Source organism: Pithys albifrons, chromosome 1, assembly GCF_047495875.1.
Source record: "Pithys albifrons albifrons isolate INPA30051 chromosome 1, PitAlb_v1, whole genome shotgun sequence".
In the NCBI taxonomy this organism is placed as follows: Eukaryota; Metazoa; Chordata; class Aves; order Passeriformes; family Thamnophilidae; genus Pithys; species Pithys albifrons.
Window position 1 is genome coordinate 115,060,633 of NC_092458.1, and position 21,691 is coordinate 115,082,323.

Below are 21,691 nucleotides of genomic sequence, written 5' to 3' on the forward strand. Positions count from 1 at the left end.
CAAATTAAAGCAGAGCTCTGAGTGTTCTACTAAAAAACATGAAATATTAATAGCTGTAATCCCTTAGCACCAAAATAACAGGTAGAAAGTAGTTTTCTACTTAAAAAAAAGTACCTGGCCACAATTTCTCTAGAATAAAAATATCAGCCATAGCACACGGACTTGAATTTTCTCTTCCATGTGTTCCATGTCAACATAAAAATCCCAAACAACCAAAACAAAAACCCCAATAAACACACACAGCTAACTCCTAAAAAAAGAACAAGAAAATAGTATTTGTCTAAATACTATGAAGTCTGTATATTCCTTTCTGACAAAACACAGGACAAAAAGAAAAATTGTAAGTGAAGAAAATTGAAACTTGAATACCTATGTAAGTCTTGAGGATGCTGAAAGGAGAATTTCCCCATGAATTTAAGAACTGTATGGACTCATTTCCACAACTCTAGGACCCCCTAAATAACAGACTGAATGATTCCTGAAGCACTTGAGTGTTGAACGTGGCCTAGATGAGCACAGCAAACACAAATTAGGTGACAGCACTGAACAGTAAGAAAAATGACTAATAAAAAGTTTAACATCTTCAGGGTATTGGTACTAAGAGTCAGTAACAGCCAATACCATCAGCACTTTAGGAAAAGTGCCTGAAAATGATACTGTGATACCTCCATGGGCAGTGATAGATAACAAGATGCCACAGAACCAGTCAAATTTGAAGCAAATATCACACTGAACATCCTGTTTCTTATATTCCCATATTTCTGTAAGATTATTACAGTTTCATGCCCACATTGCACAGTTCAGCCAATTCCCTCCTGGGGGTGTTGGGCCTCTGCTTCTCCCTGGATTAGACTCACTATCCATCCTCTGCTTTATCAGGGAGGAACAGCACCAAAATTGTGTTGCCCTTCACTTTTCTTCTGTCAAGTGTGTCTTCTTACCCCTAGAAAAAAGCAGAGTTGCCACAAGCACAGGATACTCAGGGATTAAAGCATAATGGAGTTAATTGGGATGGGAAAAGACAAGACAGCAAAAGGAAGGGTGGGCCAGTGACTCCAACTCTACTCTGCAATGAAGATTCTCTCTCAAACTCTTTGGTAATGGATCCTGTTCCTCATTGTGAAATCAGACCCATCTACCCATGGCAGCTCACAGTGGGACTTTACTCACAGGATAAAGCTGATTATGGACAGGAAGACACCTAAAAAAGGGTGCAGGTAAACTGGCATCAATTCCCAGTGCTTTTCAGAAAGGACTGTTGCTTGTTTTGGCAGACGTAAAACAAAATAGGAAAATTATTCTGTGGAAATATGCTACTACTCAAAGAAATAATAGAAACAGAGTATTTACTGGGGAAAGCTAGCATTTAAAAAAACACAGGTTTCTAACTCTACAAAAAAAAAGTTACTTTTTCCACCATAAGACACTCCCCTATGTGGGCCATTGACTTAAGACCTGGACTCGATGATCCTTGTGGGTCCGTTCCAAATCAGAACAGTCTGTGAATCTCACATTTTTCAAGGGCCTCTTCTACAGAAAAGATTTTGAAGTGTTTGTTGTGGATATCACTTTCCACATCCTTCATGAAAGAACTGAGGGCCCCATTTTCACACCTCCCTATACATTATGACATTTTACTGTACATGTCACAGTCCTAACTGGACAACAAATCCAAAGTTATTCTCCCACTTCTCCTCCCTGCCTTATTCCACACACACAATAACTCAGTTACTCAGCTGGGTGACAAATTATAACTACACTGTCTTTGGGGAGAGTTCAGAGAGAAAGTGCTGCCCCAGGACAGAGGGGTGGACATGAATCCAGGCATAGTTTGGGGCACAGAGTTTTTGGAGATTCCCTTCTGGAGAGGACTGGTCACATCCACACTAGACTTGACCCCAGTGTCTTGAGGGCTGCATGTGACAAACTATGTAATTCCTGTGCTGTTCAAAATGAAAAAAAAATGTTTAATTGGTCTACTTTCATTAGAACTGTGTGTCAAAAGACTCCCAAGCTTTTCCTGGTGACCATTAAGTGTATTGCTGTTCAAGTATGTTTAGGGGTTTTGGAGTATTTTTGTTGTTGTTTTTTTTTTAAAAAAAACTCCAACTCCACATCACCAAATAAGAAAATCTCAAACCAGAATCTACAGAGCACTGAATGAATATATAGAGCAAGGGAAAAACAGCAAACAGCTGGAGAGTGCTTTTATTTAATTGTTACTATCAGAGATGTTTTAACTCTAATGAACCAGATCCCTTAGTTATAGATAAAACTATCTTTTTCTCAGTTTTCTAAATGAGGTTATGTTATTCTCTTTTTTAAACTTCTGAAGATAAAAAAGGAAGTATCTTGAACTTCATGATTCATAAAAAAGGAACTCCATGATTCAGCATGTATTTCACCTGTAACATCCCACCAAAATCTGCTTACCTAAGTAGAAAAAGGCTTTTCCCCCCACTCTATTTTTAAACCACTTTTGAAAGGACACTTGTCTCCTCCAAAAATGGTACCACTGACCTTTTCTAAATTCATATGAGTAGAAGACAAAGACCAAAACTAGTTTTAATTAATTCCCTTCACCTCAAGGGCAACAGACAGGCAAGTGCCCCACTTGTGGCACCAGAAAGGAAATGCTGAAAGATGAAAAGGAAGGAGAAAGAAGGCAGGAGTTCAGCAACCAGTGAGAGAGGTCAGAGCATGTCAGAAAAGGTGAGTATATCAGAGAATGTGTTCATTCAGTAGTACAGAGTTATTGGGGTCACACTTTGTCGGGGTAATGTAGAACAGCTTTGTGGTGGTCAGAGGAGGCAGAGACAGCTCAGGCTGCAGTGGGATCAGAAGGCTCACCCAAGACAAAGGACTTGATTTCCAGTAACAGCTTCACTTTTACCTACTCCTGTATCCAACCTGCCAGCACACTGTTGGTCACTGGTTCACCTCACATAGATGGAGAGATCCTACTGGGTACAAGGCATCCACATTCTACAGGTGGCTCTCTGGTCCTTAAGCATGCACTCACCAGTCACCTCAGACCTTAGGAGAGCACACACACTGTCAACCCCACACAGAGTCATACAAATTGTTTCCTTTTGGAATCACGACTGAAGAACAAATTTTCTAAAAGCATTCAACAGCAGATCTCTTCTTAAGCCAAATCCTCATGTTCTTAACACCAGGAACAACTAAAATAGGAGGAAAATTCTACATATTCATTTGCCTCACAGGGAATGCTATTTCTGTTTGAAGTTTATTTGCTGAGCTAGTCCATGGTACAAAGGAAAATGTGGAACAAACTCTGACAGATCAGAATTCTTGTCCAGATGCAAATTCCTGCCCCATTTCCATTGTCACCACTTCAGTACAACTCCTTTCCAAGTTTTATCTACTAAAAAGGAAAATATTACAGAGCACAGACAAAAATATGGTATTGATAATCTGATAACTGGAACATTTCTCCACAAATAACATGAATTTGTCTCACGAGCAAGGGTTTATTTCAAAAGTTACCAAAGATTTTTTTAATCTATCCAACTTGGCAACATTAGTTTTGTCCAGCGAGATGAAAGCTCATCAATGCAAAAGAAAAAGGTGATTCTGTCCTTTTGAGGTACACACACAAATGAAAAGAAAAAAACAAAAAAAGGTTCAGGTTCTATTATTTAGGCTCTAATATTATGATGATAATTGGTAGTTAATAAGTTCTTTGTATGTAAGCCTACAGAAAACATAGTGGAGAGATCTGTGACTTACAGACAGCAGAGAATAAACAAATTATACCAGTTTTTCTGCTTCTACTTTTATATTCCAAGTACTGAAGGAAAGCAGTGGCAAAGCAGTGGCCCAGACCAGAGACACTCACGTGGAGCGTGGAAATCACAGAGGAGTCTCTCTCCTCTGGCATGAAATTACAACAGCAGTCTAGGAAAGGTGATTCTATGAAAAACAGATTGTGCTCTCTACTGAAAGAGCATGGGAGAAGAGGGAATTACTTCAAGCAACTGAAACTTTCCTAGATTTAATACTCAGAAGTTCCTTTCTCGTTTTCAGTGAATTCTGGCCTTCAGACACACATAGAGACTAAAATGCACTAATAAAAAAACTTAGCAAGACATTAGTGAAGTTGTTGCTATGTGGACACCAAGTATCTCATTATTAAAAAAGAAACAAATCAAATCAAGTAACCAAACAACAAAAAAAACCCCAACAGAAAACCACAAACAAAATCTGGACATCCTTAAAAGAAGGAAATACTGAAAAAGGCCAAATTTCAGCACAAATTCGGAAATCTGCCATTTCTTTTATCCTGCTTTTGATGCAGTTTCATTTTTTTAGTTTTAAGGACTTCAGGGAAAAAAGTTCATGCCACAGAACAGAATTAATAAATAATTAATTAATGCATTATGGAGGTCTTATGTCCACCAGGCATGAAGATATTGTGCTTATAAACCATTTTAAACTTTGAGAGGTTTGGGGTTTTTTCTACTTCAAAGGGGTATTTGTTATCACAGGCCTTTGGTGTGGCTGAATTTACTAAGACATGTTATTCCCAATACTTTACAAAATCTATCAAGCAGAGGAAAAGCACTACTAAAATTCACTATTAAATTATAAACTATAACTATTAAACTATAAAACACTATTAAACTTTCTTTAATGAGGTTTTGTTGATCATGTGTCAGCAGCACCACCATGTGTTAAGTGAACAAGACATTTATTGCTGAGACACTACTAGTACTGCTGAATATAATCAACTATTTACAATTTAGGTAATTGATGTAAGCCTAAATAGTAACAATATTTTTACATCCTGTTGTCATGCCAAAGTTGTAAAGTCTGTCATTTCAAGTAATTTTAAAGCATTAAAAAAATCCCACCTCATTATATTTCCACAGCTAATGAAAGAGAAGACAAATAAATATCCCTGAGAAGGATTAAAGAAGTTCTAAAGTCAGATGTAGTGAATGCATTCAGTCTATCACCAGATACTACAGAGGGAAAAGGAAGGGAAAGAAAAGGCTTTGTTCACTACCATGAGATGAGATTAGCAAAAATAAATACTTCATAAATACCATAAAATTAATTGTAATATTGCTCAGTGATAAAGTTACAGCAGTATCAGGGTACTTTATGTTCATACTAAACATAAATGGTTCTTAGAAGGTGGAGATTTCCCACATTTCAGATCATTAGGAGAACATTTATTACACTACTTACACTAACACGGGTTTTCCTGAGATCTTAGGGCTGTTCAACACTTCTATCATGGCTTGCTTTGTTTCTTCCATTCTTGCAACATCACTGGAATCCACGACAAATATCACACCGTAGGACTCAGCGTAGTAATTCCTCCAGATATTCCGAATTCGTTTCCCACCTCCCAAATCAAAGATGGTGACTTCAAAGCGCCCCTGTTTGAGATCTATTTTGGAAAACCCCACTGTGGGAGCCACATCTTCAGGAGACTCTGTCAGAGTTTAGAGAAGAAACCTTTCAGTTTAAAGAGGAATTTATATTGAGCAGCAAAATTCATGTTTTGAGAACGTGGAGTGAAACTTCCTTCTTAAATGGCACCACATTGCAAACCATTTTTTTCCCCTTTTTTTAAAGATTTTTCCTCTCCTCAGGTAACTTTAACACTAGAATTTCAACAGTTACTTTACATTAATTTAGATAGGAGCACTGGAGCAGGGGGATACAGGGAGTCTGGAAAAAAGAAAGGAGCCAAAAATGCAGTTTTTAATATTTAACATTACAATTACATTGCAGTGGGGTTCAGGGCACTGCCACTTTCTCTTTCCTCCCCTCCCCACCAGTGCTCCCATCTGAACAGTTACACAGCATTTGTATAAACACAAGTTTGAGAAGGAAAACAAGCAAAACAGTTAATGCATCATGACCTGGGAAACCTTGTGCTCTGCCAAATTTATTCTTAGTCCTTCATGGTTGCCAAAACAACTTCAAAAGGTCAAACCAACCAAGGCCTGAGATGAAGTGACTAAAACCATGTTCTGAGATGCAAAGTACTTCACTCTATTCAAGAACAGGTTTCAGCCTTTGTTTATTTTTATTTTCTGTTTTACCATATGCTATAACTACTGTAGCTTTATATCTAAAGCTCTTGCTCACTGTCTGCCTTTCCTGAGGGCAAAGATTTACTTTGCCTCATCCCACTCAGCTGTCTCTGCAGGGGTGAGTTAATTGGATATCTGCAACTGTTTTATGCAGCTTGGAAAGCAAAAAGAAGGAGAAAGATGTAAAATTCAGTTTGTTGAGAATGAAAAAAATGCAGCCATAGCCAAGAGCACTGAGGTCTGAAGAGCTCAATCCCCATCAACCTTCTGCTGCCCTTAACACAGCTGAGATTCAGAACAGACCCCTTGGCCAGAACAGGGTGAGCAAGAGAAGGGTCCTGGACCCCATTTGTGAAAAATTACAGCTCTGAAACTCAGCAGATTTTATTCTGAAGAATTTTTTGCACTGTGAGCCGTAAGTGTTTGCTCTTACAAGAGCCAACAATGTGAACGTGAGGGTTTGTTAAAGGTGAAGGTTGTTGGTGTTGAAGGTGAGGGGACGTTACTGAAACATCTGGTCCTTCTGAGCAGGGAGGTCCCTGATAACAAACAGCCCTCAATGTCAGAACAGGAGGTGCCACAGAAGCTGCAGATCCATCCTGGCCAATGCTGAATTAGCCAGAGTGCAACAAACTGAGACTTGACAGCTGGGCTTTAGCAAAAAACAAAAACAGCTGAGTTTCCTCTGGCTGATGCACAGCCAAAGATATTGGTCTGATCCATTCTGAGGTCTAACTGAAGGTTCTCCTCTCTGCAAGCCCTGCTAAGGAAAAAAAAATAACTTCTTTCTAAGGTGACTATTTAAGCCCAGGGAAACAGGCACAGAAATCAGAACTATATTTTCCTTGAGTTTCCCTTCAGAAATATCCATCTTTATTTCATTTTTATCCCAGAAAAACAGGACTTCTAGCAATAACTGTCATATTTAGCTAATAAAGATATAAAAGTTGAAATAGAATGGAAGGCTAAATAACTAAAGACTCATGTAAAGGCTAAATAACTAAAGACTTATGCAAAGACTAAATAACTAAAGACTCATGAAAAGGCTAAATAACTAAAGACTCATGTAAGGACTAAATAACTAAAGACTCATGTAAGGACTAAACAACTAAAGACTCATGTAAGGACTAAACAACTAAAGACTCATGTAAGGACTAAACAACTAAAGACTCATGTAAGGACTAAACAACTAAAGACTCATGTAAGGACTAAACAACTAAAGACTCATGTTTTCAGGGCAAGTATTCAGGAATATGAGAGAATATTTTTCTTATTCCTGCTTTCTTACATAACACAACACAAGTAAACAGCAAGTTGAGGTGGAGTCTCCAAGGCTGCCAAAACACCACAAGTACAGTCTTGTTATTGCACAAGATGAAAGTTATTTACAAAGTGTGTGTGTGAAGAAATCCCACAGAGAAATTTTGTTTTCCTAAGCACAAGTTTTATCTCAAATTATATCCTGCTTGTAATGTGTCATTGGATGGTCTCTTCCTGATAATTTTCTAGGCACTGACTCCAGTGCTTTTCTGATGATAAATAATGATAAAAAATAAGTGTATTACCAGAACCATCCTTAATGTTATTATACACACATATGGAATTTGCTTCTTTAGAACCTTTTAATCATTGTTACACTTAAAGCACTGCTTTTAAGATGAAGTTTACTGATGTATGCACATTATTGGGTGGTCATCTGAAAGCAACTTCAGCACACACACAAAAGGAAAAAAAGAAAAGAATGAAATCCATTGATTTCTCTAATGTACACCAAGATCTGAAACACAGCATTAACCAGAATATTTTGTATCATAGCATTAATTCAAATTATTAAATAGAATTTGGTACACAGCCTTCAGAGTTTTTGTGTTACACTTATTTTCATTTAAATCAACTGATGGACACCAACAGCTTGCTTGTAGTTAGAATGTTCCTTCAGCATTTTATTGAAGTACTGAAGACCCACTCCAGTCAAAAAACACCCTCCTTGCTCATGAAATTTAAATAAGAATCCAGACCAAATTTTGTTGCAATTTAGCACTTGGCACAGTCAACAATATAGAGGTCAACTCAAAGGACATCAAAGCACTCTGAACATTTGGTCTTTTTGGACTTTTCATCATTGAAAATTAGGAATGATACTCTCTTGGTGCTCCATTTAGATAATAAATTAATTCTTACCTCCTTGAATTCCTCGGACTGTAGCAGTTTTACCAGCATTATCAAGACCCACCATTATTAGTGTCACCTTCCTCCATAAGGATTAAAAAAAAAAAGAGATTTAAAATCTTATTTTTTTAGCTCTAGCTAGACATAATTTATTTTATTATATTTCTTAATACATGCATGGAAAATCTACCACCAAGCAGCAGAAATAAGAGGTACCAAAATATCAAGGAGCAGGCATTGTTACAACTGTGTATCTGGTGTTCAATATGTCAAACCATCTGATTAGGCAGAACAGCAGAACAAGGTATGAAATGACAAGTCTAATATTGTAGTTTAAGTTTCACATGAGACAATGATTTTCCTTTCAACTTGTATTGCCTGCTGAAATTTAATTTCACGCTACTGTAAATTTTAGTTGGCGTGATCAGGGTCCTTTAATGATTCCTGTAATTTCATTTCCATTTCCCTGTATTTTTACCATCTCTCTGACTCAAAGTTGTGCCCACATTAGAAATTTATTTCTGTCTCCATCAGCACACCTGAACAAAACCTGTGCAGACAACACCAGATGCTGTAAATATGTGGCAATGGTACTTTTCATGCCTTTTTTTTAAAGTAGGAACAATCCAGACTGCAAATGTGCAAATTAGTGGTATGTACAACTCAATAGCAAACTGCTCTAAAGGTTGGTATGTTTACCAGGATAGGATTTGAAACAAAGAAATAGGAAAAGCACAGCTATATGTGTATCTCAGTTCTTCTTCCTATTCACAAAGACTCAGAGCAGTCAAAGGAATTTGTTCCATTTATGCCCCTTTAAGTAAACAAAACGTAGCCAAATTGGAAATTATTAACATTTCATTTTGTATTAATTCTTCCTTGAATAAAAAAAAAAGATTTTTGTAACTGAATTAAAAAACAAGATGTAATGTTATATATAGCAAATGAAGTAAAATACAGGTAAAATACAGTTTGGGAAAATCAGCAGAGAAAGGTAAAACACTTTTCCATATTTACCTGACAGGTTCCCGCCACCTTTTTAACCAGTTGCAGCAATTGGCCATTAGACTGAACATCCCTCTTCACTGCCATCCAGAGACACGAGAGCCAGAGAAACAAAGTGCACAGGCCAGAACTACCCAACAAGTCCAGCAGAGAGATGGCAGAGGCCCAGACCTTGTTAAAAAAAAAAAGGAAAAAAAAAGTTAGCCCCTGTGTATAACCAAGACATGACATTTCCCTCTGTGTGTTCATGTTCAGTCAGCCCCGCGGCAGTCTCATTATTCCTTTCGCTTTTCCACCTTCTCACCCTACACCAGCCCCCACTGGACATACAGAATCGTAGAATGCTAGAATGGATTTTGTTGGAAAAGACCTCCAAGATCATCAAGTCCAACCCTTGGTCCAACTCCAGGCCCTTTACCAGATCATGGCACTCAGTGCCATGGCCAAGCTCAGTTGAAAAACCTCCAGGTATGGGGAATCCACCCCCTCTCTGGGCAGCCCATTCCAATGCCTGAGCACTCTCTCTGCAAAGAATTGCCTTCTGATCTCCAACTTCAATTTCCCCTGGCAGAGCTTGAGCCCATCGTGCCTCCTTGTCCTATTGCTGAGTGCCTGGGAGAAGAGACCAACCCCCACCTGGCCAGAACTTCCCTTCAGGTAGTTCCAGACAGTGCTGAGGTCACCTCTGAGCCTCCTCTTCTCCAGGCTAAACACCCCCAGCTCCCTCAGCCTCTGGGCAGCAACAACAGAGTTCTCATATAAAATAATAATGCAAGGCAACTGCACACAAGGAAACCTGCACGTTAGAGGAACAAGACAAAGCTACAAAATTCCAGTGCTTGTCTTGCTAACACATCCCATAGTTCTGCTGAGGGATGGAAAGTGAGGACCAATTTCAAGCATGAGTAAAACTTATAAGAGCATAACAGGATAAGACATTGAAAGCAAACAAAGAATATCCCCACCTGCTAAGTATATTCATTTAACTGTCAATTCCTTTTACACAAAAATGATCCCACAACAAGGAAACTGGGCTCTCTACCGAGTCCTTTGAGGAGTCAGCAACTGTATCTAGTAATTGTCACTAAATTAAATAGAAGCATCAAGTACTTCCATCATTTCACAATGTCACTTTGTAAGAAGGAGAAAGAAACTGAGAACATTCCTGTTTTTGATGTTGCTATGTGAAACACACAATGGAGAATAACTGTGTGGTAATGTGCTTATCTGCCAGGGGAAATTGAAGTTGGAGAGCAGAAGGCAATTCTTTGCAGAGAGAGTGCTCAGGCATTGGAATGGGCTGCCCAGAGAGGGGGTGGATTCCCCATCCCTGGAGGTTTTGAAACTGAGATTGGCCATGGCACTGAGTGCCATGATCTGGTAAAGGGACTGGAGTTGGACCAACAGTTGGGCTTGATGATTTCGGAGGTCTTTTCCACCCAATCCATTCTGTGATTCTCTGATTGTATTGTATGGTCAGACTTCACGAACGAAGCTTTGGGAAGGGCTCTCCCCATGTGCCCTTCCAGCCTGCGCAGTGGATTGTTCAGGTGAGGCACAGCATGTGCAGAACTGGCCCCACCGTTTAAGTCCTGAGGTTCATCTGTCACGGCCGAGCGACTTGGACAGTGACAGTGAAGTCCTTGGGACTGTCACAGCCTCCGGTACTGACCGGGGCTGACCCTGCTCAGCATCCAAGATCTGATGGGATGGGATGGCAGGGAGGGACTGAACTGCCAGGGGATGGTCCCACTGAGACTCGAACTCAGGACCTTGGGATTCAGCGTCCAGAGTGCTCTCCTTTACACCATGGGATGAGCCTTGTGACAAAGCAAGCGAGGGTGGCCATGACTCAACCCAGCTGTGGATGTGCCACTTGCCCAGTGCCCAGCTCTAGACAGGGAGCACAAGGAGTCAGCTGTTCCTATCCTGGCAATGGGGATAGTGGGGACTATGGAACAGGGGAATAACCACAGAATATGCCAAGTTGGAAGGGACCCACAAGGACCATCAAGGCCACCTCCATGCACATGTCATGGGACAGGGAATGGTGGTTATTGATGCTCCAGTCTCTCCTCCAGTTATTTTCACAACCCTTGCAGAAAGAATGTGCACTGTCACCTCAGCTCATCTGAGCTGGGATCATCTCAGCTCCCCTTTTGATCTGCAGCTGAAGCTGAAACAACAGCTGGATTCACATCAGGGCAGCTGGGACGCAGACAAACCCTCCCTGTGCCTCCATGACAAGATGAACTGAGAGTTGTGACACTCTGAATGACCTCAGTAAATCTCCCAATTTGTAACTCAGCATCCCTCTCATATTTTAAATAACAACTAACCTCAAACAAAGACAATCTGAAATGTTACAGAAAATGGAATAATTAAAGATTATAACAACTTTCCAAATCTGTCATCTTTCCAATCTAGATCAACAAAAGTGGAAAAAAATTAAATTGAGGAAGTATCCCTAATAAGCCTATGCTGTTCCTGATTAACTGTGATTGTTTAGATAATTAATACAGGTAGGAACTGAGAACTCCTGATTCTATGAAGCTGCTGTACTCAAGGATGTTTTGTGTGGATTTGCTGTCATTCAACATCAGAAATAGGTCAGATTTCTTTCAAAGCAGAGACAAATACTCTTTAAATATTTATAGTCTACTGTACCAGAGAACCCGAGACCAGATTCTCCACAGGAGAGCTGAGTATGAACAGCAAAGAAGTTCCTCAAAAGGAGAGCAAAATGATTACAACTATTACAAGTAGCAAAATCAAGCTCTGAAGAATACAAAAAAAGAAAAAAAAAGAAACAATGCAGTGGGGTATGGTGCCTCAACCCACAAGCAAGTGCCAACAAAGCTAACTTTGAGAACCATGCTCCACAAATTCTCAGCTAATTCTACTGCAAAGCAAAATGTAACAGCTCGAGGAACAAAGTGTGCCATTGTTGCTTTGCCAGATTACAAAAATGTGACATTTTCAGTGCCCGAGCATCCCCCAAGGAACAGTTCTCATCCTACATTGTGCAGACTCTCTGGCTTTAAAAACCATCACAAAATTGCTCTCTAGCACACACGTGGCCCAGAGCACGCCAATGAGATGAAGAAAACTGGTTAAATTGTGATGAGCAGAGCAATGTTGTTTAAATAGGAGACTTTAAAGGGGAGTGGGCAGAAGGTGATAAGACAAAAATTTACACAAATATGCCACTATAAAATAGCGTGGCCCAGGGGAGTGACCCTTCCCCTGGACTCTGCCTTGGGGAGGCCACACCTTGAGTGTTGTGTTCAGTTCTGGGCCCCTCAGTTCAGGAAAGAGCTTGAGGGGCTGGAGCGGGGCCAGAGAAGAGCAACAAGGCTGGAGAAGGGACTGGAGCACAAGTGCTGTGGGGAGAGGCTGAGGGAGCTGGGGGTGTTTAGCCTGGAGAAGAGGAGGCTCAGAGGTGACCTCAGCACTGTCTGGAACTGCCTGAAGGGAAGTTCTGGCCAGGTGGGGGTTGGTCTCTTCTCCCAGGCACTCAGCAATAGGACAAGGGGGCACGATGGGCTCAAGCTCTGCCAGGGGAAATTGAAGTTGGAGAGCAGAAGGCAATTCTTTGCAGAGAGAGTGCTCAGGCATTGGAATGGGCTGCCCAGAGAGGGGGTGGATTCCCCATCCCTGGAGGTTTTTCAGCTGAGCTTGGCCGTGGCACTGAGTGCCATGATCTGGTAAAGGGCCTGGAGTTGGACCAAGGGTTGGACTTGATCATCTCGGAGGGCTTTTCCAACCCAATCCATTCCGTGATTTCAAAATGACACAAAACTAAAATTCTGTGTAAAAGTCCAGATGAGATCAGACTGCAAACTCTCCAAGGCAGGGACTTGCTGTGCCTGGTCAGCAGTCACTGTGGGAAATAGTAAATATTTGCAATTAATTTACTAACAGACATAATTTTCTGACACATCTGTGATGAAGCAAAGGCATAAAACACCATAGGGAGGATCCTGTGTCTTTAAAAGCATCACAGTTTTTGGTTGCACCTCGTGCAGGTGTTAAATACACTGCAATTCTGGCAGAGTGGGTGGGATTCACAGGGGTTTTTTTGAATATGCTTCCCCTTCACCGCTCAATCACTTTGCTGTTCAAACTATAGCACAACAATAAAATAATTAAAATTCAAACAGGTCAGACAAGGGACATTTCAGTAGGAAGTCAAACTCTGTTAGGAGAGTCAGGTTTGAATAATTAATTACATTTCAAAGAATGTGGAAGCCTGATATGACTGAGAGGCATTCTCTACTATAAAATCTACTGAAGGAATAATGTAAACTTTTAAAATAAAATCTGTTAAATGCGCTTGTTTTGTACTTAGATATGGAAGTAGATAAACATATTCATCAGATGACTTTGGATGCTGGACTTACTTTGGAACACATAAGGGCTGCTAATTAGCTCTTGATCTTAATCTGGAGTGTGAGGAGTTCACGCACTTCTCTGTCATGTTTTTCTTTATATCACACTTTTCCTGGGATCTTTGACATTCCCAGTCCTTGGCATTGTTGGTGACCTGCTCCATATTTGGTGTACTGGCTTAACTGGGCAGTGTTTCTGAGCTGGTGGGATGTTGGGTTTGTTTGATGTCAACAAGCATAACTGATGGATGTGGCATCTGGAACAGGTTTGGAATGTTGTGTGCCTCACACATTTCAGGGATCAAGTCTCACCAAGCTTGTGTAACATAATGTGATTTGCCTCCCTACTATAATTTTTCAGCAGTTTTACATGTCATAGAAACATAAAATCAATTAGGTTGGAAAAGACCTCTGAGATCATCAAGTCCAACTCCAGTCCCTTTACCAGATCATGGCACTCAGTGCCACGGCCAAGCTCAGCTGAAAAACCTCCAGGGATGGGGAATCCACCCCCTCTCTGGGCAGCCCATTCCAATGCCTGAGCACTCTCTCTGCAAAGAATTGCCTTCTGCTCTCCAACTTCAATTTCCCCTGGCAGAGCTTGAGCCCATCGTGCCCCCTTGTCCTAATGATGGTTTTAAGCTGTTCATTAGGAAACCTCAATTAGGAAGGTCTTAGAAGAAGGAAAATTGCAGAAACATTCCCTAGTAAGACGTGTATTTATCAGGTTAAGGTGATGATGTGATACCATTTTAGAAAACCGAAAACCTTTTCCTTTTAACGGCCTAAAATTCTGGCAGATCAAAAACACATCACAGACAGAAGGGTGACATCCCTGAGAACTCTTCCAAGTTATTTCTCACACTAAACTTACTTTGCAAACTGCCTTTTCCGAGCATTTTAAGAACCACTTTAGAATCAGAGCCCCTCAACCCTCCCGAGAACTGGGGCGTCCTGAAAGCCTCGAAACACACAAAGATTTGCGAGAAACACCTTTAGGACGGCCAAGAAACACACAAATATTCGTGGAAAATACCTTAAAGGACCGTCACGAAGAACACAAATATTTATGAAAAATACCTTTAGGACCGCCGAGAAACACACAAGTATTTGAGAGAAACACCTTTAGCACCAGCAGCAAGTCGGGAAAGAAAATCCACCACGAAACCGCCGCACTTTCCAGCTGCATTCCCAACCCTTCCAAAACAGGGAGCCACTCTAAAATCCAGACATCACCTAGGCACATTCCTTGGGCTCGTCTCTTTACCAGAGAACTTTAGTTTGGTTTATTTGTTTTACAACCTCAAACGAGGGGCGAACACCCTCCCTCGCCCAAGGCCGCCGAACCCCGGTGCCCTCTCCTTTCCCCCTTTACCCCTGCCCGGCGCTCACCGGTGGCCGTGGCGGATCCCGGTGTTATCCCGGCAGGTCCCGGCGTTATCCCGGCGGGACTGCGAGCGGAGGAGCCAGCAGGGCCCAGCGTTATTCCCCTCGGGACAGGCAAGTCCCGGCGTTATTCCCTCCAGGGCCGGCAGGTCCCGGCGTTATCCCGGCGGGGGCTGCAAGCGGAGGAGCCAGCGGGGCCCGGGGTTATCACGGCAGGTCCCGACGTGATCCCGGCGGGACTGTGAACGGAGGAGCGGCAGGGCCCGGAGTTATCCCCTCCAGGACCGACAGGACCCGGCGTTACCCCGGCAGGGCCCGGCGTTCTCCCGGCCGGGGCTGCAAGAGGAAGAGGCAGCGGGGCCCGGCGTTACCCCCGGCGTTATCCCGGCCGGGATTCCGAGTGGAGAAGCGGCAGGGCCCGGCGTTATTCCCCCGGGGCTGGCGCTGTCCCGGCAAGGCCCGGCGTTCTCCCGGCCGGTCCCCGCTGCGGGTGCGGCGCGCCGGGCCGGTCGCCCCGGATACGGCGGGACGGTGGCTGCGCGGGGACACGCTTTACGAATGGGCGGGCGGAGCGGCGCGCGCGGCGCGCCTCAGCCAATAGGAGCGGGCGGCTCTGCCTGATCAGCCAATCAGCTGCGAGGAGCCGCCCCCCAGGCCCCTCACGCGCTGCCCGCGACCCCTGAGAAAGTAAACACGGGGCGCGACCCTACAATAACAACAACAATAATAACAATAGTAATAACAATAATAGCAACGCGCCGCGGCCCGCACCGCTCCCATTCATCCATCCCTCTATCCATCCCGGGACGATGCCCGGCACCCCCGCGGCGCTGCCACCGCCGCCCCGCTGTTGACGCTCCCGGAGGGCACCAGCGCTGCCCCGGCCGCGGCCCGGCCTTCCCTTCCCCGCCCCGCCGGCCCTCCCTGCCTTCCCTCCCTCCATCCCTCCCTCCCTCCGCCTCCGGAGCCTCGGCCGGCCCCCTGAGCAGTCCCGGCTCCCCCGGCAGCGATGGGGCCGCGGTGGGTGCCGCTGCTGGCCGTGGCCATCGCCCTGGCGGAGGCGGCGACCTGTGAGTGCGGGGGACGAGCGGGGACGGTCCCGGGGGGTCGGGGGGTTCCTGGGGCTTTGGGCTGTGAGCCAGGAGGGGTTTGTTTGTGGTCGCCCTGGGGAAGGTGTCCCCTCGCAGGATTCCCTTCCAGGCACGGCCCTGGGGACATCCCGGGCTCCAGGAGGGCGCGGGCACTTATTTAGGGAGGTCCCACCTCTCAGCCTGGGTAAGAGCTGCTTGCTCTCGTGGTATGGATTTTAAAATAATAGATAAAATCGAGTCTTATGTCTTCGAGACTGAAGTCTTTGAGCTTAGTGGTAAAAGAAGGGAATGTACCTGGAACAAGCAGAACTGCGGGATTTCCACTCAAAGTGAGCCTGTTCTGACCCCTTTTACTAATGATTAAACAGGCAGAGGAGAAACCGAATGTTTACCATTCAGGCTTTCTGTTTGAGTGCTGCTCTTTCTGACTTGTGAAGTATCAAAAGATGAAAGTTCATTTTATAACTTTTTCTTTTAATCACGTCCTAAAAATGAAGCTCCTGATGAATGTTTAGCAATAGTCTCTTCTGCTGCTTCCATCACGTTTTTGGTTCTGTGTCTTCTCCACTGCACGGTTTGTCACATTCTCTTTCCTCAGTAATGAGGAATTAGAAACTGCTCATGCAGAATTTCTGTGCTCCATACGGTCCAGTTTCCTATCCCTGTCTCTGAGCAACGCCAGGGATTTCTGGAATGACAGGGAGGCAGGAGGAGTAAACAGCTTAATGATGCAGTGGATACCGTTCAATAAGCGTAAAGTTGCCTCTCTGCTGGTCTTTCTGCAGTTGTGTTTGGTCAAACAGCCAGCGTTTGAAAGTAAACACTCGTTTTGGGGGGGATATGGTGAAAGAACAGATGAATATTAGTGGGTGACTCTATTTTGTTGGTTGCATAAAGCTTATGTCGCTGATGAGCATTTGGGAGACTGGAGTCACTGGAATTACAAAATAACAGCATCACATGTGCTTTTTATTCAGTTTATGTGGTCTCTCTGTTTCTGGGAGACAGCAGTTCTAGGCTAAAACTGCTTTCCACGACTGGGCTATTAAGGAAGCAGCTCTAAGTTGTCTTTCAGTGCCCACTTAATTCAAGTTTATGGTACAACAAACCAGCTGTAAGAAACCACTAAATCTCATCCTCTCCCACAATTTGTGTTTCTTTTTTAGTAGCATTCCTTCTAAACTGATGCTTGGTAAGTCATCACAACTTATCTCTACAACACTGTTGAAATTTTAAGGCTGTTGAACTGCATAAAACTTCAATGATAACCAAGTGAAACACACCGAGTGCATTAAGAGTTAATTGTTGGTTTGGCTGGGTCAGAAGTGGGCTGGAGTTTCCTGTAATCAAACTGGCAGCAGCAGCAGCAGTCAGGATTTTTTCTTTTTTTTTTAATAAAGGTCATATCATAATCTTTGTAATTAAAACACAGATGAATACACTACTAATTCTTTGCATGGGAGTTGAAATATTTGCACTAAAGCCCATGGAATTTGCTTTGAGTTATATGTTTTATTTAAACTCAGAAGTTGTAGGAAGTCAACTTAGGAGAGGGATAAACAGCTGTGATATAGGGGAAAGACCTGTTTCCATTACCCCACTAAATATTGAAGACCTGAGGTAGAAAGTGTTGTATCTGTTTGCGTGCACTTGAAATTTTCTTGTGTTCTATTTACTGCAAAACTATGTGAAGATCAGAATGATGGAGCTAAAGGTCAAAACAAGATGGTTTAAAGTCAGCTGTGAATTAGGCCTCATCTGCACCACAGAGCCTCTGCCCCAAAGCTATGCCAGCATGTTTGTGTTGGTAGAAATCTCCAGTGTCAATAAAACCAGCAGGTGTGAGACACGATTTTTCTGTTCTTGCTGTCTCTGCTTTTGCCTCAGAACAGATGGTCTTTCTGCATCCTTCTTATTAGTCTGCTTTTCTGTAATGTCAAAGCATTTACTCAAAGGGATTAAAACGACTCTGCTAGCAACAGTTGATGGTAAATAAGTTATCAAAGTGTTCTCCTGGATATGCTTACCAGTGCAGTTAGGGTTCAGGAAAGGCGTCACGAGGTCCTGTCTGTCCTTGTCCTTTTTGCCAGTCTCCCAGCAGACAGTGTGTTTGTTACTGGTGGGTTGAGGGAAAAGGTGTAGGAGATGCAGAGCTGCAGTTTCCAATTTGTTGCTCCTCCCATCTGCTCTACCAAGAACGTGTAACAACCAGAAAATCTGAATCGAGCTCTTGAAATACATTGTCAACAGCCCTTCTTCAGACATAATTCTGGGTGTACCTTAAGGACTGTGAGAGTGGAAGACAGTAGGAGAGGAAAGCAGGCTGGAATCATTTCTTTTCTGCCAAAGGTTTGGGGAAGGGGAGGCAGAAACTCAGATGAGACTGTTCTTTCTCTGAGCACTTTCCTTGAGGGATCAGCCTCAACCTTGCTGAGGTCTTTCTGTGCTCTAGTAAGAGCACCACGTGGATTAGCATGTCTGTAAGGGAAAATGAATCATCAAAGAGCAGACTGCTGCTGGCTGAGACACTCATCAATCAGTAGGGAAGGACACAAGCTCAGGCCTCCTGCTTGCCTTTCTAAGCAACTTGCTGGCTGCTCCTTGAGATAAAGGTGTGCTTCAAAACTTTGCAGGTGTGCTGTGGAACATCCCCCTTCTGCTCAGGAAATCAGAGAATCATGGAATGGACTGGGTTGGAAAAGACCTGCGAGATCATCAAGTCCAACCCTTGGTCCAACTCCAGTCCCTTTACCAGATCATGGCACTCAGTGCCACGGCCAAGCTCAGCTGAAAAACCTCCAGGGATGGGGAATCCACCCCCTCTCTGGGCAGCCCATTCCAATGCCTGAGCACTCTCTCTGCAAACAATTTTTTCTGCTCTCCAACTTCAATTTCCCCTGGCAGAGCTTGAGCCCATCGTGCCCCCTTGTCCTATTGCTGAGCGCCTGGGAGAAGAGACCAACCCCCACCTGGCCAGAACTTCCCTTCCCTTCTATTGCCTCACCAGAAAGATTAGTTTTACCAGAATGAAAGCAACTAGATCAGTTTGGAGTTACAAGCTCATCCCACATCAGATACATCTGGGATGCTGTAAAAGAAAGGTTTCTTTAGGTCGTATCCAGTGTTGCAGCACTTCAAAGAGCTTCAGTTGTGTTCCCTGGAACTCACTGGAGACCTCTAAGTAATGTGTTTAGGATGGGATCTTGGCCTGGATCACAAATAGCGTGGCCAGCAGGCCCAGGGCAGTGACCCTTCCCCTGGACTCTGCCTTGGGGAGGCCACACCTTGAGTGTTGTGTTCAGTTCTGGGCCCCTCAGTTCAGGAAAGAGCTTGAGGGGCTGGAGCGGGGCCAGAGAAGAGCAACGAGGCTGGAGAAGGGACTGGAGCACAAGTGCTGTGGGGAGAGGCTGAGGGAGCTGGGGGTGTTTAGCCTGGAGAAGAGGAGGCTCAGAGGTGACCTCAGCACTGTCTAGAACTCCCTGAAGGGAAATTCTGGCCAGGTGGGGGTTGGTCTCTTCTCCCAGGCACTCAGCAATAGGACAAGGGGGCACGATGGGCTCAAGCTCTGCCAGGGGAAATTGAAGTTGGAGAGCAGAAGGCAATTCTTTGCAGAGAGAGTGCTCAGGCACTAGAATGGGCTGCCCAGAGAGGGGGTGGATTCCCCATCCCTGGAGGTTTTTCAACTGAGCTTGGTCATGGCACTGAGTGCCATGATCTGGTAAAGGGACTGGAGTTGGACCAAGGGTTGGACTTGATGATCTCGCAGGTCTTTTCCAACCCAATCCCTTCTATGATTCTGGCCCTTGGCTGCCTGTGTGTCTCACAAAGGTGCTCTGGGTTTGAGGCATTATGTGCTCATGAGGAGACTGATTTAACTGTGTCTGCTTGAATTGCCTTCCCTTTAGCCCTGTGATGAATTTGTGTGTACACCAGATCTGATCTGCACTGCGGGTGCCCTGACCCTCCCACCGCTGTGCTGCTCTGAAAGGTTAAGTTGTGCAAAGGTTGATGAAAGAAGGGCAGGTGTAGGAGTGTGGTGCTCTCTAGTTAACATACGTCATCCCTCTCAGCTGGACCTTTTCCAATTATGCTCATCCATTTTTATCACACATTATATCCAAAATATTAAGCAAGGTAGTGTAATTTAATTGCTGTTCCTGTAGTGTTGTGTGCTCTACAAAGAACACTGAACCAAGCAGATATCTCTCATTTTTAGTATCATTTCTCAACTAATTTATTTGTTCACCATTTTTGTAAAAGTCAATAAAATGACAATACCAAGATAGGTGAAAATTAAGTAACAGCACATAACATGATGGATCTGAAATTTAAAACTTAGTTTTATCTTGGTAAATTATGAATGTACTCATAGGTTGTCTGATACATCTCACTTTTTGATTTGTTCTGAAAAATAAAATTACGTTTAGTTTAATTACATCTTACAGGTAGCCTGATTTTATAAGACATATTTTTGGTTTCCCATGAGTTACAATGCACCAGAATATTTACTCCTAGATCACTGAAACAGGGAATATAAAAGGCTTTGCAGCTTTTTTCCACTTGTTGGTCACACATCTCATTTTGTAATACTCTCAAAAAGAAAATTTTCCTGAATATGAGAGTTAAATTATGCTTCAGGCATAGCATTGCAAAACTTTTTTTGGTGACTCAGGATTTTTTTTTTGTGGTCAGAAACAGCTACCCCAGATAGGGAAAACAGACTCCTAAGATTTATTGCCCACAGTTTTCAAAACAATAGCAAACATCAGCTCCTCACTAAGCATTAAATTCAGAGTTTTGTGTTAGGTTCTCATATTTGTTCAGTGTTTACAACGTTTTTCAGCTGTTTAAAAATAGATAAATAATAACAGAGCTCCTTTGTTTCTCCCAAGTTTTATCCCAACAATATGCCTCTCAGTTCCTGCTGAGGAAACGTCGAGCCAATTCTTTCATGGAAGAGAGTAAGAAAGGAAATCTAGAAAGAGAATGCATTGAAGAATTGTGCAATAAGGAGGAAGCCAGGGAAGTCTTTGAGAATAATCCTGAAACTGTAAGTATTTTACGAATATCTCTGAGGTAGGTAGTGGTTCCTTGCAGAGGTGTCTTGGTTCAGCCCGGCTTCCTTGCTAAGCTTGAACTGCTTTTTTCTTTCTCTTCTTTACACTCTTTCTAGCAAAGGGAAAAAAAGAAACTGAGAACTTAAAAGAACCTGAATCAAATTAGAATATACATATATTTTTGAACATTTACAACTACATATGCAATTTGTACACACTATTGGGGGGGCCCCCAGGGGAAGAAGGGAAGAGGGAATGGGAAGGAAGAATAAGGAGGGACAAAACAAAACCAAAACAAATACAGTTAAAAACTCTACAGAAAGAAAGGAAACTGGCAAAAATACAGTTTCACCAACAACTTGAAAGAGAAAAGACCAGTTCCACTTTCTCTCCCTTCTTCATGGCTCTGAACAAGGGACCGATGTCCGAGTTCCTTCTGCTCCCCAAGCCTCGCTGGAAGAAATAAAAAAAATAACTTCCTATCTCTCTTTTAGTCTGATCTCTCTTGTTAGTGCAAA

General features: G+C 43.0%; 2 protein-coding genes across 7 annotated transcripts in view; one reads left to right on the forward strand and one right to left on the reverse strand.

The window, feature by feature from the left end:
* Positions 1–15,537, reverse strand: part of ARL13B (ARF like GTPase 13B) — a 45,695-nt gene extending 30,158 nt beyond the window's left edge. For 4 of the 6 annotated variants that reach the window (XM_071564253.1, XM_071564222.1, XM_071564262.1 and 1 more), the window contains exons 1-4: positions 15,032–15,537; positions 9,261–9,419; positions 8,256–8,322; positions 5,218–5,467 (exon numbers count right to left, since the gene is read on the reverse strand). In XM_071564253.1, coding sequence (XP_071420354.1) covers positions 5,218–5,467; positions 8,256–8,322; positions 9,261–9,335 — 392 coding nt within the window. In that variant the 5' untranslated portion in view covers positions 9,336–9,419; positions 15,032–15,537. Of the gene's footprint in view, positions 1–5,217; positions 5,468–8,255; positions 8,327–9,260; positions 9,420–15,031 lie in introns of all 6 variants that reach the window. The other 2 variants (XM_071564270.1, XM_071564232.1) reach the window with 1 other exon arrangement.
* Positions 15,538–15,711: 174 nt separating this feature from the next.
* PROS1 (protein S) overlaps positions 15,712–21,691 on the forward strand; it is a 30,954-nt gene continuing 24,974 nt past the window's right edge. Inside the window, exons 1-2 of the mRNA XM_071564285.1 lie at positions 15,712–16,095; positions 21,009–21,166. Of these exons, the coding sequence (XP_071420386.1) occupies positions 16,035–16,095; positions 21,009–21,166 (219 nt within the window). The 5' untranslated portion in view covers positions 15,712–16,034. The remainder of the gene's footprint in view (positions 16,096–21,008; positions 21,167–21,691) is intronic.